Genomic DNA, 17251 nt, shown 5'->3' with positions numbered 1-17251 from the left:
ATTGATCAGCTGCCTCCTGCACAACCCCTATTAGGGATGTGCCTGCAACCAACATGCCCTTGACCGGAATCAAACCTGGAACCTTTCATTCTGCAGACCAACACTATCCAGTGAGCCAAACCGGTTAGGGCAGTAATAGTTGATTTAAAAAAATATATATATTTTTATTGATTTTTGGAGATGAAGGGAGAGAGAGATAGAAACATCAATGATGAGAGAAAATCATTGATTGGCTGCCTCTTACAAGCCTGCCACAAAGGATCAAGCCTGCAACCCAGGTATATGCCCTTGACTGGGACCAAACCTGGGACCTTTCACTCCACAGGCCTACACTCAATCCACTGAGCAAAACCAACATGGGGATATGAGGGCTTGCCTTTCTGTCTCTTTCCCGGTCTTTGTGTTAAACTGTCTGCTTCAGTTATTATTCAAATGCTATATTTGCCATCAGTAATTTCAGGTTGATTATGCTATTGTTTTCAATAGTGCTCTGGGCCATAAATTGTTTCACCATCTTGATCCAACAAATTTGGTGCCTTTGCATAGGTAATCTTTGAAGGCAGTTTTTGAGATTTGTTCTCACTCCAGCAAGGCTCTTCTTAGCTCTCTCATTTCTTAGTTCTCAGATAAACTTCTGGCAGGTCTGTGGTTTAACTTATTGCTCTCATGGAGCTGCCAGCCTCCTCTTACTTGCTTACTACCACAAACGCCATGATTTCAAGAGTGCCTTTAGGCTTAAACTTCCATCACTGTGGTTAAAATAAAGTCCGTTCACAGAGTTCACGTGGGGAAAGTACCTGAACTCTGTTTTTACTTGCTATCTCTCCTCTTTGGCAAAACCTCTGGCCCACTGTTCCACAGATGAGGGCAAGACAGTGAGTGACCTATTTCTCTTGGAGTGACACTTGATGAATGAGCAGCACAGCACTAGATTGGGTCATCATCCTTTGATTTTTCTCAGCTTGCCTTTCCTAATGTAGAACTTCTTCACCAGCAATGAATTGGGTGAGGGCAGTTGGGGCTTTACAGTTCTCAGCTTCTGTGCCTATGAGTTGGGACTGGGTGGAGGAAGGCAGCCTCAGATTTTCAGGTGCTCTTACCTAGAGTTGAGCCTCTTCAACATGGGACTTGAGGAGGAGGGAAGATGAGAAATGCTGGCAGCCCTGCCCTTCCAGGTGAGATATCACAATCCTTGACTGGGAGCTGAGGGCAAGAGGGAGCCATGTGTCCTTGGCTGCACCCAATTGAAGTGGATCTTCTTTGATTCAGAGCTTTAGGATGAAGAGAGGCAGTTGTGACAAAGGAGTGGATGTGGGTTGTGGCTCAGCTATAGTTTCTCACTATGCTGAGATGTAGTATATTTTCTTAAATAAGCGTTTCTTCATTTTATGTATGTCCTGGACATTTTCCAGAGACTTTAAATAGTGGTTTTCGTTTTTTATAATTTTCACCATTTATGGTTATTTAAGTGGAGAAAAGGTTGTGGAATTCCTCATGTTCTCATTCCAAAAGTTGTCTCAATTTCATTTATTTTTTAACAAAAAAATTACTCCTGAATTATGGTATATACCATTCCAAAAACAGTACAGCTTTACAAATCTCTAAAGTAATTCCAATATATATTATGAGAAAAAGGTTTATGAAACAAAAATACTGGGACTCTTGCAGTACATAAGCCTTAAAAGTTTATCACATGCCTTTTAGGTTTGAAAAAGAAAAATTTCACTTGGAGCAGGTGCATTTGGGCAGTATTTTGGTGATATTTTTGTCTGATTTACTACGGGTTTAGAATATTTTTATGAATTTCTTAATTTTATGTTTTTAATAGTCATCCAGTACCTTCCATTAAAATTGTACTTATTAGGAAGTGTGAGTGACCCGACATTGCTCCCATCCTCAGGGTCACAGTGTTCAGTTGTGTCTGTGCAAGTGCACCAGGCTAAGGGGTTAGTGGGAGCTGAAATCTGTCTCTGCTCTGTTCATTGTGTGCAGGACAGTGTTAATCCAGAGGAAGGGGTGTATAGGACTCTCTTTCATGGCCCGCGTAGAAAGAGTTCCAATTCAGGGTTCAGGTTCTGGAGAAGGGCCGCACACAAATGAAAAAAGACTTGAAGAAATTCAATTTGGCGATTTGAGGGGCCAGGCGGTAGTCCAACTCTAGTGGGAGAACTACTCCTGCTCTGGGCCTGCCATCCCCTTTTATTGAGGCTCTGGGGAAGACATCTTAAGCAACATAAACAGAAATTTACACGTAGCCCTTAGGCAGGAAATAACAGAAAATTTCACGGACAAGGTAGATTCTGCTTCAGCTAACAAAATCTCAACTAAAGGTTAGAGCAATTAAGGTTTTTGACCAGCCTTCCTGGCTTCCTGTCAATATCTCTTTTTCAGTGAAACTGATTTGGTTTCCAGCAGGGGTGCCTTAATTCTAGTTCACACAAAAGTATTCTGTGAGCTTGAAGATTTCTTGGCTTTTAAGGATTTTTTAATGTCTGGGGTGAAGGAGAATAAGACCTGAACACTGGTGACTATAATTTAAGACAGTGCATCTGAAAGATACAAAATGAAGTCAGAATGTTTATTTCTCACAGAGACAATAGAAAAAGAGTTAGGGGAGGAGGAGTCATTTGTCAGGCTTCGAAAGGGTGCGGAACATTTTGACAAATGGAAATGAGTGCAGGGGACATTGCAGGTGAGAATTAGCAGAGGCATACACATAGGAAAGTTCATGCATCTTGGTAACATGCAATGTTCTGTTTTATCTTAGCAGAGGAGAGAGGGTAGATTTGGAGCTCAGAAAATAGAAATTAATAGCTAGCAAATTTGAGGCAAAACAAAAGCCCTGGAAATGGGTCCTTATATATACATTAGAATTTAGTATACGATAAAAGAAGCATTTCAAACCTGGAAGAAAGAATAAATTAGTTAATAAGTAAATCTGTGACAAATTATTTTGGAGGGTGGGGGGAAGTGTGTACAACTCATTTAAATAGACAAGGCATGCAGCTCGATGGCTTTGAGTTTGACATGCTTGATGTACACAAAAGTAATTTGGAGATGGATTAAGGAGTTTACTATAAAGAAACTTAAAATAACTAGAAGCACATAAAGGTGAACATTTATTAATTGCACTAATGGAAAGGATTTTAAAGCATGAAAGAAAAGATAAAACTCAACAAGGAATAAGATATATGTAATATTCAGCAATCTATTATATATATATATAAAACCCTAATATTCAAATAGATCAAACAGCAGAACAATGGCACAACTGGTCCCTATAACGTGTGCTGATCACCAGGGTGTGCACACAGAACATGGTGGGCATTGGCAGCAGGCGGCAGAGCACGGAACATGCTGGGCATCAACCACAGCGGGATGGTGGAGCAGGTGTGCAGGGGCACCAGACCTAGGTGGGGCACTGGTCGCTGTCATCAGTGTGAGCCTCTGGTGGTTACTGAAAAAATTTCCTGTGTGCCATGGTCCAGCCGGGCACTCGCACCCACTGCCAGAGCCCGGCGCCTGCCCCAACACTCGGCACCATCAGCAAGTATGCGTGGCAGCTGCCAGCCCCAGGGCTCCTTCACCTCCTCCTGCTCCTGGGGGGTAATTGGGGCCGGCAGCCACATCTCATACCAGCTGCTGCCAATGGCCCTGCTTGCACACCCTACTAGTGCTGGAGCCACCATTCACACCCTCTGCCAGTTTTTGCCCCAGTTGCATCTACAGCTGGTGCTGGAGCCACCACTTGCACCTGCTGCTGGCACCTGGCACCGGTTGCAATCACTTGGTGCCATCAGCAGGTGTGAGCGGTAACTGCTGGCCCCAATTGCCCCTGAGGGCTTCTCCACCTCCCCCTACTCCTGAGGGGCAATTGGGGCAGCAGTAGCCATTCTCACAGATTGATGGGGGTAGGCTCTGCTTGCACCTGCTGCTGGCACTGGTCCCAATCATTGCGCACTGTTAGCACATGGGAGCAGTGGCAGTAGGAGTGGGGCTCCCAGCAGACAGGGGACTGAGAGCCATGGGGATAGGGGTCAGTTGGGGGCAAGGAGGATGGGTCAAGACCCGCCCCTATGCTCACTGCAGCCTTGTGGCCCACAATTTCTTTCAAGGTGCGCCCTAGTAACATATAAAAAGATCTAAAAACTTAGAGGAGAGGTTAATATTCTTAATATACAAAGGACTCTTTTAATTAATAAAGGAAAATATAGCAATCTCAATGGAAAAAGGCCAAAAATAAAGAATGTGACCATATACAGAAAAAATACAAATGGCCAGTAAAATAATTGTCAACCTTTTTTAAAAAAATAGATTTTTATTGATTTCAGAGAGAGAAATCAAGAGATAGAAACATCAATGATGAGAGAGAATTTTCGATTGACTGACTCCTTTGTGGTACCCCACCCCCACTGCGGATTGTGCTGGCAATCCAGGAATGTGCCATGACCGCAAATTGAATCTTCACCCTCAAGTTTATAGGTCAACGTTCAACCACTGAGCCACACCAGCTGTGCAATAATTGTCAATTCTGATGAGGATTTGGGGAAGACAAATATACTTAACAATCTAGAAATGTAAATTGGTATAGTCTTTCTAGATATAGTGTATCAATATATATCAAAAACCTTGAAAATAATTTACATTGAAAAGGTACTTTTTCCTGAGACATTAAGTAAGGAAGCAAGGATGGTTATAGTAGAGATGAATTAATAAGAGCTTGTGTCTGACAGTTTTGCAATCAAAGAAAAGCAGAACGATGCTGTGGGTACAGTAGGAAATCAACTAGCTTTGTGTAAAAGCAGTCAGCAGCATTATCTTGCTTGTAGTTACTTAGCATCTATCTTACCTAATAATAGAGAAACAAGTAAATTGACTGTACCTTCGCCATGCCCACAGCCAATCAGAGTGAGTATGCAAATTAACCCAACAAAGGTGGCATTTAATTTGCATACATATCTGGGTCCAGGGAACATACTCAGTACCCAGTTCACTCCCAGCCATCCATCAGGCAGATAATTTAGGTTTGGGAAGGGGCTGAGCCTGCAATTGGAGGGGCAGGGGTCCCCCTCCCAAGCCCAAAACCTTGGGGTGGAGGCTTTAGGTGTGGAAAGGGACCAAGCCTCTGATTGGAGGTTCTGGTGGGAAGGGGCTGAGCCTGGGATCGGAGGTGCTGGGAGTAGGGAACTCCTTCCCAAGCCTAAAGCCTGGGGTGGAGGCTTTAGGCTTGGGAAGGGACCGAGCCTGTGATTGAAGGTGTGGGGGTTGGGAAGATACCCCTTCCCAAGCCTAAAGCCTAGGGCGGAGGTTATAGGCTTGGGAAGGCGCTGAGCTTGGGATCGGAGGGAAGAGGAAAATATCAATGGAAACATATCCTCAGGGGAAGATAAAAAGAAAAATAAAGAAATGTCATATCCTATGAAAGACACATCTTGAAAATGCTTAAAGAAAGTTGTCATTTTTTCATGGTGAAGGGAGTGGATTCCATGTTGATGAAAATACCTTGGCGTCTGCAGCAGCGAGGTGATGGGGCTGGCGCCTTCCCCTGATTGGCCCGGTTGCCTCAAGCAAAGGGAGGCCAGACTGTGGCTTAGGTCCCTTCTCAATGGGGAGCGGGCTTTAGCCATCAGTACATCCCCTGAGGGCTCCCGGTATGTGAGAGAGGGCAGGCTGGGCTGAGGGACCCCTCCCCAGTGCATGAATTTTGTGCACCGGACCCCTAGTCTATAATAATAGTGTAATGTGTGAATTAGACCGGACATTCTTCTGGATGAAGCTGGGGCCAGAGAGAAGCTGGTGCTGGCAGCCGGGGGAAGGAAGGCCTACTCTTGCACAATTTCGTGCATCAGGCCTCTGGTAAATATATAAGCAGACTATTTGGTTTTTATGACTTGCTCTAGTAACACTAAATACAATATATCAGAAGTTAGAATGAAGAAAATTATTGAATTCATAGGGAAACCTGTGAAAGATTGGGTCTAGGGAGCTGTTCTCTCAATGTAGAGCATAGCCTTGCTGATGGCCGCAGAGCAAGGAGCCTGAGAAACCACACAATTTATTATAGTATACTTGACTGGAACCTGATAGGTGCTCTCTTTTTCTGGTGCTGTCTGCAGTGAGGATTACCACGAGAAGTATCAGCTCTCAGAATGACTTGAATTCTTTCCAGGTCTTAGCTCTAATGAATTGTGGCTTCTGACATTGGGGATACATGTTTGCTTAGGACTTGATTTACACTGAATCAAGATTATCAATAACCCTTAATTGTAATAGTCTTTAACCTTTTAATAAAGTCAGATCTATCTACCTAATAAAAGAGCAATATACTAATTGACCATATTAGCGTATTGTACCTTCACGACATCCGTCAGCCAATCAGGAGTGAGCATGCAAATTATCCCAACAAAGATGGTGGGTTAATTTGCATACACAGGCACCGAGCTGCCCAGGGCATACCACCTCAGCTGCTCCAGGTCTCTGGGCAGCATGGGAAGGCGGGAAGGCAGCACAGGTTGAAGCGAAGGTGGTCCCGGCAGCCAGTGGAAGGAAGGCTCATTCTTGTACAAATCTTCATGTATTGGACCTCCAGTATTAAATATAAGTAAAAATTACTTTCATTGATTGAGGGGAGTAATTGTTTTTCTACTTTTTATTCCAGACTGATTTTAAATTCCTGATAATTGCTTCTGTCTCAGGAATTTTTTTTATTGTAGACAAATAGGGCAGATACAAATATGCTTATAATTCTCTTTATAGGAGAGCCCCCATTCTTACCAGAATCTTTTGATCGAATTCTTCTTGATGCACCCTGCAGTGGATTGGGGCAGAGACCAAACATGGCTTGTTCTTGGACTTTGAAGGAGTTGACATCATATCAACCCTTGCAGCGAAAACTCTTTACTGTGGTATGTGATGATACTTTGCTGTGAAAGACAGTTGGCCTTCGCTGGTTTGATGTTTAAATGATTTAAAGTGGTGTTCATAGCAGCATCGTTCACACTAACCAAATGTGGAAACCACTGAAGTGTCCAACAACAGGTAAATAAGCAAAATGTGGTATACATACAGTGGAATATTATTCAGCCTTACAAAGGAATGAAGTTCTGATACATGCTGCCACATGGATGGACTTTGAAAACATTATACCAGACATAAAAGACAAATATTATATGATTCCGTTTATATAAGGTAACTTAGAATGGGCAGATTCATAGAGACTAGTGGTTACCAGTGGCTGGAGATATGAAGGAATAAGGGGTTATTGTTTAATGAGCACAGAGTTTAAGTTTAAGATTATGAGAAAGGTCTGGATTTAGATAATGGAGATGATTGCCCAGCAGTGAGGCTGCACCCCTTGCATGGAGAGGCTTGACGGGGGATCTCAGGATGTGCCCCCCCCATGCCCTCCACCCTGGTGCTGGGCCAGGTGACCTGAGGCCACACCCCTCACCCAGGGAGGCTTGACAGGGGTGGGGCCGGCCGGGTCTGGGTCTCTCACAATTTTGAGAAGCCCATGGCTGGGCAGGGAATTAACTCTGGTTCCCATGGTTTGCCCCAGACTCTTAACAGGATGAAGATTTTCATAAACATTTTACTAATTTCCTTTCATCTCTGACACTTCTATTATAGAGAAAGGGCAAAGAGCAATATTAAAAATACTTCCTCTAATTAATTCCCTTTTAATGTGCATGAATCTTATCCACCAGGTCACTAGTCCTATATAATAAAAGCCTAATATGCTAAGTGTCCAATCATCTGGTTATCTATTCAACCGAAGGATAATATGCTAGTGATATGCTAAGACTCGCTTTGATGTGCACTGACCATGAGGGGTAAGATGCTGTGACCAGTAGGTTAGTTTGCTGCTGGGGTCTGGCCAGACAGGACTGAGCGAGACAGGCTGAACATACCCTGGTGCCATCCTGTGATCCTTCTCTGACTGGCCATCCTCCTGTCCCTCTCCAGCCCCAATCATGCACTGGTGGGGGTCCATCAGCCTGGCCTACGCCCTCTTGCAATCCAGGACCCCTTTGAGGATCTCAGAGAGCCGTTTTTGGCCTGATCACACAGGCCATGCCAAGGGAACCCACTCATGCACAAATTCGTGCACTGGGCCTCTAGTTGTAAATAATGCTGCAGTGAATATATCAATGCATATATCTTTTCAAATTAGTGATTTGGATTTATACTCAAAGGTGAGAATGCTGAGTCATATGGTAGTTCTATTTAAAAATTTTTGAGGAACTTCCATATTGTTTTCCAGGTTTTCTTTGTTGTTGTTGTTGTTTTTTTTTGTGTGTGTGTTTTTTTTTAGTATGTTTTTACTGATTTTATCTTATAAAATGAGTTTGGAAGTCTTCCTTTTTTGTTTTTTTAGAATAGTTTGAGAAGGCTAAGTATTTTTTGTTGGGGGGGGGGATATTTGTTAAAATTCAACTATGAAAGTCATGCTCCAGGGATTTTTTGCATTGGGAGTTTTTTTATTATTATCATTATTACTTATTTGATTATTTTATTTATTGGTTTGTTCAGGTTTTCTTTTATTTTTTTTTAATTCAGTCATGGGAGATTGTATTGTTTTAGGAATTTATCTATTTTTTTCCCTCAGGTTGTCCCGTTTATTGGCATATACAGTAATTCTTTGTATTTCTGTGGTATTAGTGTGACTTCTCTTTCTTTTGTGATTCTATTTATTTGGGCTCTCTCTTTTTTTATTTTTATTTTTTATTTTTTCATGAGTCTGGCTAAAGCTATATATACACTGAGTGGCCAGATTATTATAATCTCTGAATGCATAATAATCTGGCTATATATATATATATTGAAGGCCAGGTGCATCAATTCGTGCATGGGTGGGGTCCGGCCAGCCTGGCCAGGGGGAGGGGAGATTGGCAATTGGCTGGCCTGCCTGCTGGTCAAACTCCTGGTCAAGTGGAGAATTTGCATATTACCATTTTATTATATAAAATACACTAAGTGGCCAGATTATTATGCGTTCAGAGATTATAATAATCTGGCCACTCAGTGTATATTGTTTATCTTTTCAAAGTACCAGCTCTTGGTTTAATTTATATTTCCTGTTGTTTTCTTTTAGATTGTATTTTATTTCTGCCCTCAACTTTATTATTATTTTCCTTTTACTTGCCTTAGGCTTATTTCTTCTTCTTCTTTTTTAGTTTCTTTAGCTGTAAGGCTTGATTGCTCATTTGAGAATTTTCTTGTTTCTTGAGAAATGCCAGAATCAGATAAATCTTGATTAGAGTCATACATCCTCTCCATAAGTGACTTTGGGTACATTGATTCAATATCTGAGAAATGAAGGTAATAACTCTACCTAATTTACATCAGAGAAGAGAGTAACCATAACTATAAGTCATATTTGTTAAAAAGATTTATTGAGAAAACCCATGTAAGTTGCTTAAAACAATAGCTGGCCCACAGTAACAAAATTTAAATTTTGATCAGCATATAGACAGTCCTTTGGTTATGTTGGACTCGACATGCATTGTTTTGTGTTTATGTTGCCATCTCCCATATATATATATATCTATCTATATATCTATATATCTATATATCTATATATCTATATCTATATCTATATCTATCTATCTATATCTATATCTATCTATCTATCTATCTATCTATCTATCTATCTATATATAAAAGCCTAAGCGACTATCGCTACCAAATGGACGACCGAACAGGTTGTGTAGGGCGATTAGGCAGCAAGGGGGTCAGTGAAGGATGACTAAACGACTGAGCAGCAGGCTGCATGGGGCGACCAGGCCAGCAAGGGGGGCAATTGGAGGTGACCAGGCCAGCATGGGGGGGGCAGTGAGAGGCAACTATGCTGATAGAGGGGGCCAGTGAGGAGTGACCAGGCCAGTGGAAGGAGGGCAGTTAGGGGTGACCAGGCCAGCATGGCAGGCAGTAAGGGGCGACCAGGCCAGGGGGGATGGGTAGTTGGGGGTGACCAGGCTGGTATGGGGGGCAGTAAGGAGCAACCAGGCCAACAGGGGGATAGTTATGGGCAACTAGGCCAGCGGAGGGGGGGGAGGGGCAGTTAGGAGCTATTGTGCTGGCAGGGGGGGCATTTGGGGTGACCAGGCCACAAAGGTGGGGGAAGTTGGGGGCAATCAGGCAGGCAGACAGGTCCCAGATTGTGAGAGGGATATCTGGCAGACAGACATTCCCCGAGGGGTCCTGGATTGGAGAGGGTCCAGGCTGGGCTGAGGGGATCCCCGTGCATATATTTAATTCTTTATAGAAAAGTAAGTTTCATCATTTCGACATATGTACATATGTGCTTTATGCCTTTTATTATTTACTGTATTTTCCACAAATAAAGGTTAGGAATTGTTATCTTTTATTTTTTTTTTACTGTTTCACTTCATTACTGTTGTGCATGTGCTCCATGTGAGTTACGTAGTGCTTATGTAGGTGGTTTCTGACTTATGGCAAAAATTGCATTATATTACACTATAGGAACAGATCTCTGATATAATCCAAGGACCTACTGTACTCTGATTTAAAAGCATAAGTATACATTACACACACACACACACACACACACACACACACACATACACACACCAAGTAGCTAGATTATTATGCCTTCAGAGATCATAATAATCTGGCCACTCAGTTATAGTTTGAAATATTTTCATTAAAATTTTAAAAACATTAAATTTTAATTATTTGGAACAAATTTATTTTTGTTTAACACATTATTTCCTGATTCATTTATTTATTGGAATTATTTATTGAGCACTTATTTTATGTAATATATTATTCTAGGTGCTGATAATGCAATAGTGATAAAATAGTTTCTGCCCTTATTTTTGAGGTTTCTATTCTGATTGGATAGGAAAATGAGCCATAGATGAGTAAGTTATTAGAAATAAAGGGAGAAGAGGAGTGCTGGAAATAATTGCAATTTTACATAGGGTGGTCAGTGTGGGTATTGCTAGAAAGGTGACATGTAAGTAGAGATAAGAAAATTGTTAAGAGCAAGCAATGAGGAGAATTAGGAGAGATTTCCAAGCTTGTGCATAGGTCCTGGAGGGATAGGGGGGAGTGTGCCATGAATATTCCAGAGCAGCAGAGGCCAGTGTTGCTAAAGCAGAGTGAGGAGGTGTCAAGGCAAGGTCAGAGAGGCAGCAAGTAGCCTGCTTTGTGTAGGGTATTGACAGTCACTTTCAGGACTTGGGCTTTGACTCTAGGTGATAATGGAGGGCACTTGAAGGGCTCTGAGCTGAGGAGTGGTAAGTCATGAAAGTATTATAGTGCTCTGATTACCATACTGATAATAAATTGTAGAATAGTAAGGGGAAGAAGTGGACTAAGTAGGAGACTTGCAGTGATCCAGGCAATGACCATGAGACTTGGATCTGAATGATAGCCATGGAAGTGGTGAGACGTAGCTAAATTCTGTGTATATTTTGAAAGTAGAGACAATAGGATTTGCTGATATATTGGGAATGTGAGAAAGGAATGTGATAAAGGATAATCTAAGATTTGGGACTTGAACATTTGGAATGATAGGAATACATCTCCAGTAGGTTTCAAAGAGAAGATAGAAGTTCACTTTGGGACATATCAAATTTCATAATAGAAATACTGAGAAGGCAATCAAATTCATTATATTAGTATGGAATTTAGCAGGAAAACTGGCCTAAAAATATAAATTTGATAACTAAAGTTATGGAATCAAATGACCCAATTTGGGAGTCTTGGCCCAAATGACTCCAAGATAATCCTATCTAATAAAAGAGTAATATGCAAATTGACTGTCACTCCAACACACAAGATGGCTGCCCCATGTGGTCAAAGATGGCCACCACAAGATGGCCAACAGGCTAGGGCAGTTGGGAGGGACCAGGCCTGCAAGGGAAGGCAGTTGGGGGCAATCAAGCCTGCAGGGGAGGGAAGTTAGGGGTGACCTGGCTGGCAGAGGAGGGAAGTTGGAGCATCTGGGCCTGCAGGGAAGGGAAGTTAGGGGTGACCAGGCCTGCAGGGGAGGGCAGTTATGGGCAATCAGGTTGGTAGGGGAGAAGTTAGGGATCAATCAGGCTGGCTGAGGGACACCCTCTCCCACCTGCACAAAATTCTTGCACCGGGTCTCTAGAAAATATATTTGTCTGGAATATCTATGATAGAATCCTGGTCATAGAGAACATCACTCTATTTATCCCAAATATTTGAAAGATATTACATAGATGTAAAATTCCTTACTATGTTTATTTAGCCTGGTGGTACATGTATTTAGTCTGATCCCATTTTTCTGTAGGCAGTGAAGCTGCTGAGGCCAGGGGGCGTGCTTGTTTATAGCACCTGCACCATTACGCTGGCAGAGAATGAGGAACAAGTGGCCTGGGCCCTCACAGCATTTCCTTGCCTTCAGCTTCAGCCCCAGGTAAGAATAATTCCCATCATAGAAACTTAAGTGCAGGAATCAACACAGGCTATTTGTCAGGTAAAACTTCTGAAACAAATACTGTCGTAAATAAAAATGTTTCATTAAATCCATTTAGACTGCTCATAGAGAATTTACATCTTGACAAAGTTTTTCCTTGTGTTCATCCCTTGCCATTGTGTTAATAAGTGCCACAGAGCCCAGGTATGTTCTTGTTAGATTTTTCTTTCACTTATGGTTTTTGTTCATGTTGCTAAGGATTTTGTTTCCAAGTTCTTCCCCATTCTGGATTTTTCAAATGAGGAAAATTTTGAGCAGTTTCCCCCCATATCACATCAAAGCCCAAACAGGCTTTAAAATAACTAGAATATCAAAAGACTAATCAAAGTGGGGTAATGGTTCAGGATTATTGCTTCTTTTGTTTCTCATGTAAATTACCGGCATATAGTTTTTAGAAAGCTTTCTTGTACTTCATTTTACCTAAAACCATGTTCCTGTTATGATTTTTATTGAAAATATGTTTATAACTAGGTTTTTAGTCCATGATGTTTGAGATTAAGCTTAAATCTGTAATAATGCTTATATGCATTTAGATCATTGAACATGTAACTTTAATGCCTTTCGTATAGAATTCTGGGAGGTAATTGGAATACATAAGTAAAAAGCAATCCAGAGATGGTTTCTGGATGCAGAAATTAAGATAATTACATTGTAAATGAAAGGAAGACTTCAGAATTCACATGAAATTTTGTGTGTATCAGTTAATGTATAATTAAAGGAGAGACTCTATCCACTCCTCTCCCCCATAGGTTAATAAATACAGGTTTTCAGGCATACAACTAAGAAAATATATATTCAGTAACACAAACATTTGTCTGTGAAATGGAGATTTAAATTAGGATTATGTGTCTTTCACAGTAGTTGTTTGCAAGTACGTATCACTCAATTCCTTAAGATTCTTTATTCCTCTAAACTGATTGGTGCTGCCTCAGTTGATCTCTTTTTTATATTCTAGTGCATTTAAAAACAGCAAAAACTTATCCAGTTGGAATGGGTCAGAGAGAGGTATCTTTAGGAACTCAGTTTGGGGAAGTCTCATACATAAAGCTGAATTTTATCTATTGCTGTGATTGATAACAAGAGGCCTGGTGCACAAATTTGTGCACAGGTGAGGTTTGGCTGGCCCGCCCTAATGGGAGACAATCAGGCCAGGCCTGCCTGCGGGAGAGGACATGGGAGGCTGGCTGTTCAGCCCCACCCCTGATCAGGGTGAGGGGGGAGGATCAAAGGTGTGGCCGGCCAGGGAGAGGGGCCATCCCCCAATCAGGCTGATTGGCCGGCCAAAGTACCTGTCATAGCAACTGGTCTTTCTGGTTGTTGTGGTTGTTCCAGTCATTCTGGCGTTCTGGTCACTTGACTTTTCTTATCTATTAAAAGAGTAATATGCAAATTGACCATACCTTCACTACACCCATAAGCCAAAACCACCAGCCAATCAGAGCAAGTATGCAAATTAACCCCAACCAAGATGGCTGTGACCACAGAGAGCAGGAGGGAGGCTTGGGTTTCCCAGGCAATGGAAGAAGCCAAGCTTTCTGCCTGCCCTAGCTAGCTTAAGCCTCCACTCAAGGCTACAAAGTTTCAATTATAGAAGGTAAACAAATCCAAACAGAATAGTGGCAGCCAGAGAGCAAGCAGAAGGCTTGACTCCATTCAATTTCAGAAGGTAAATAAATTCCAGATACCAGGACCTCTGCTTGGGTTGCCCTGCAAACCACCACAGGCCTCTCACCCAGGCTGCCCCACCCCCAAGAGAATTCCCACCCTGATCCAGGACACTCTTCAGGGCAAACCAGCTAACCCCACCCATGCACCAGGCCTCTATCCTATCTAATAAAAGAGTAAGATGCAGATTGACCATCGCTCCAACACACAAGTTCAAGATAGCTGCCCTCATGTCTTCAAAGATCCTGCCCCCATGTGGACACAAGATGGCCACCACAAGATGGCCAGCAGGCAAGGGCAGTTGGGAGGGACCAGGCCTGCAAGGGAGGGCAGTTGGGGATGATCAACCCTGCAGGGGAGGGCAGTTAGGGGTAACCAGGCCAGCAGAGGAGGGAAGTTAGGGGCAATCAGGTTGGCAGGGGAGCAGTTAGGCATCAGTCAGGCTGGCAGGCAGAAGCTGTTAGGGGCAATCAGGAAGGCAGGCAGGCGAGCAGTTGGGAGCTAGCAGTCCTGGGTTGTAGGAGGGATGTTCCAGTTTGGAGAGGGTGCAGGCTAGGCTGAGGGACACCCCTCCCACCCCCGTGCATGAATTTATATATATAATGTTTTATTTATTAAGGACCATATATCTCTGTGTGACAGACACTATATGCCACTACATGCCAGGCATGATAGCACCTTCTTTAAGCCTCTGAGTATCTGAGTATTTTATGTTTTATAAGATGAGGGAACGATTAGGTAAAGTTACTTGCTTAAGGTCACATAGCTAAAATGTGGCAGGGCTATCATTTGTATTTGTAACTATGAAGCTCAGATCCTTTGAGATGTCATGATGTTTGATAAGCAAAGTTTTAATATTTATTCTTCATGTGACCATATGCTTCCCCATTTCACTACCTGGAAAAACAGTATATTCTACAAAAATAAAAGGTTTTTACTCAATTTTCTATTTTAGTAACTTGTGATAATACAGCTGAATTTGTCTTTTAAATTGTGCACAGGTACCTATACTTGCTAATTGTAGAGTGTTCATGTATATTTTTATTTATTTCCTCCAAATAGGAACCACACATTGGAGGACAAGGAATGCTGGGAGCTGGCTTGTCATTTGAACAATTGAACCAGCTGCAACGATTTGATCCATCTGTTGTGCCGTTACAGGACATGGACATTGATTCTTTCAAAGAAGCCAGAGTAGAAGACATGATTTGGCTGGCAAATAAGGATTGTATAGGTTTTTTCATTGCAAAATTTGTAAAATGCAAAAGTATGGAGGAGAAGGATCCTTAGAAATGAAAATTCCAAACATATGCTCTGTTGTTCGTGTGTTTTAATTTAAAGACCAATTTATTGTTGGGCCAAGTGGTTGATGATGTGGTTGCTAAGGAAACAGAAAAGGCTGCCAGCTGTTTCACCAGTGATCAAGAGACACGGAGGAAATAAAGGGTGGGGGAAGGAGAGAGATATGAGATTATATTTTGTAATTTGTGAGTAATCTTCCCTTTTGGATTTAGCAGAGTATAAAGAAAAGGAGATGCCTATAGATGTCTGAAACATGTTTATTTGGAGTCATATGTTTTCATTTTTAATGGCAATCAATGAATCTAACAAGGAAAAAAATTAGCAATTTTTAATTTGGTTATAAAGTATATTATTTTTTATTCCTGAGTTCCTAATTAAGTAGTTTCTTAAGAATTCAGGGCATAGGAGGTATGACATTTACCATGTGCTAATGACTGAGCTAAATATTTTACCTCTTTCTCTGCTTACTATTTGATAAATAAACCCTTTTTCAAATAAAGTCTGGATGTCTTGTATGTAAGAGTTTGCCTTTACTGTTTACTTTTTCCCCTCCCCCATGATCTGACTAAAAAGTCAGATGAATCTTTTCTTCACTTTGTAGGTTAAAAAAATGAGAATATTCTGCAATGTCAGAACCTTTTATAATTTGTTGAAACACATGCTGTAATAGTTAATGAAGACGTGATTAGTGAGAAAGAGAAAGCCAACTTCTGACAACTAGGAACTGGCCTGGCATTTACAGGAAGGCCTTGGTGTCCTCCTACTGGACATAATTTCCCAGAACACCATCAGGTAAGGCTATTATGACTATGACACATCAAGATACAAAAAGATACAAAATCAAATCTGAATTTAGGTAAAAGCAAGAGCATCATCTAAACCAGAAGTCACCAGCCAGTGCCATAGACCACGGCTGGACCATGAGGTCCGAAAGGTTGACGACACTGATCTAAACTGCAAAATTGATCATCCCCTATAGTGGCCGATGTAAGTGACTGCTTAAAAAAATTTAATGATAAACTTATTCTTGCTTCATCTTAACATGGTTTTTTTTTTTTTTTAGACGAGATATATTTAAACATTCAGCCCTAGTTAAAAGCTGTCATATATAGTTATATACGTGTTTTTGTTTACACTTATCAAATCATCCCCAAATTCCTGAGCCTTGGGCATGTAAGTGGAGAGTTGGAAACAATTACCTAATAGTTTCTTTCTCCCCTCCATAGGTTTCTGCTAGGAATGTCTCGTAACTATCATACCCATCGAAATTGCAAGGCCTCCTGGATCAGGTAAGACCTTTCATTGGCCTCATTTCTGAAGAAGCCTTTCTTGAATACCCTTCCCTGAGTTTGAGGTAGTCATTTGTCTTTTTATATACCTAGGGGCCATATTTACTGCTGTTGTGGCACTTTGAGAATACTCTAGCTTTCTAGGCATGTTCCTCACTACTAGCTTCAGACTTGGGGAGACTTTGGAGGCAGGGACCCTGTGTTTTCTGTCACTGCTTCTTAACAGGTTGCCAACAGATGCTTATTGACTAAGGTAGGGGTGTCGAACTCAATCAGAGAAGGGGCGAAAATCTAAAATCCAGCCTAAATCGCGGGCCGAATGGTTTACTGAACAGTCATAAACTGTCATTGTGATGGAAACGCAGCAGAGTGCAGTGATGACAGCGAGGTGCGGGCCACATTGCAAGGCCTGGCGGGACGGATTTGGCCCGCGGGCCTTGTGTTTGACACATGTGGACTAAGGGGAAAAATATTGTATTTCAAGCTCCAAAGATTCAAATATTTGACTTGTTTATATCCT

The 17251-nt window shown here is 41.8% G+C and overlaps 1 protein-coding gene across 5 annotated transcripts in view; it reads left to right on the top strand.

Moving 5' to 3' along the window:
• The window catches only part of NSUN6 (NOP2/Sun RNA methyltransferase 6), a 43905-nt gene extending 27951 nt beyond the window's left edge, over positions 1 to 15954 (top strand). For 4 of the 5 annotated variants that reach the window (XM_036459422.2, XM_036459414.2, XM_036459452.2 and 1 more), the window contains 3 exons: positions 6757 to 6905; positions 12290 to 12415; positions 15203 to 15954. In XM_036459422.2, coding sequence (XP_036315315.1) covers positions 6757 to 6905; positions 12290 to 12415; positions 15203 to 15430 — 503 coding nt within the window. In that variant the 3' untranslated portion in view covers positions 15431 to 15954. The remainder of the gene's footprint in view (positions 1 to 6756; positions 6906 to 12289; positions 12416 to 15202) is intronic. The other variant, XM_036459442.2, reaches the window with a different exon arrangement.
• Positions 15955 to 17251: the final 1297 nt, after the last annotated feature.

This window comes from Pipistrellus kuhlii, unplaced genomic scaffold (genome assembly GCF_014108245.1).
Source record: "Pipistrellus kuhlii isolate mPipKuh1 unplaced genomic scaffold, mPipKuh1.p scaffold_m20_p_1, whole genome shotgun sequence".
Lineage (NCBI taxonomy): Eukaryota > Metazoa > Chordata > Mammalia > Chiroptera > Vespertilionidae > Pipistrellus > Pipistrellus kuhlii.
This window is presented reverse-complemented; position numbering and strand designations above follow the sequence as displayed.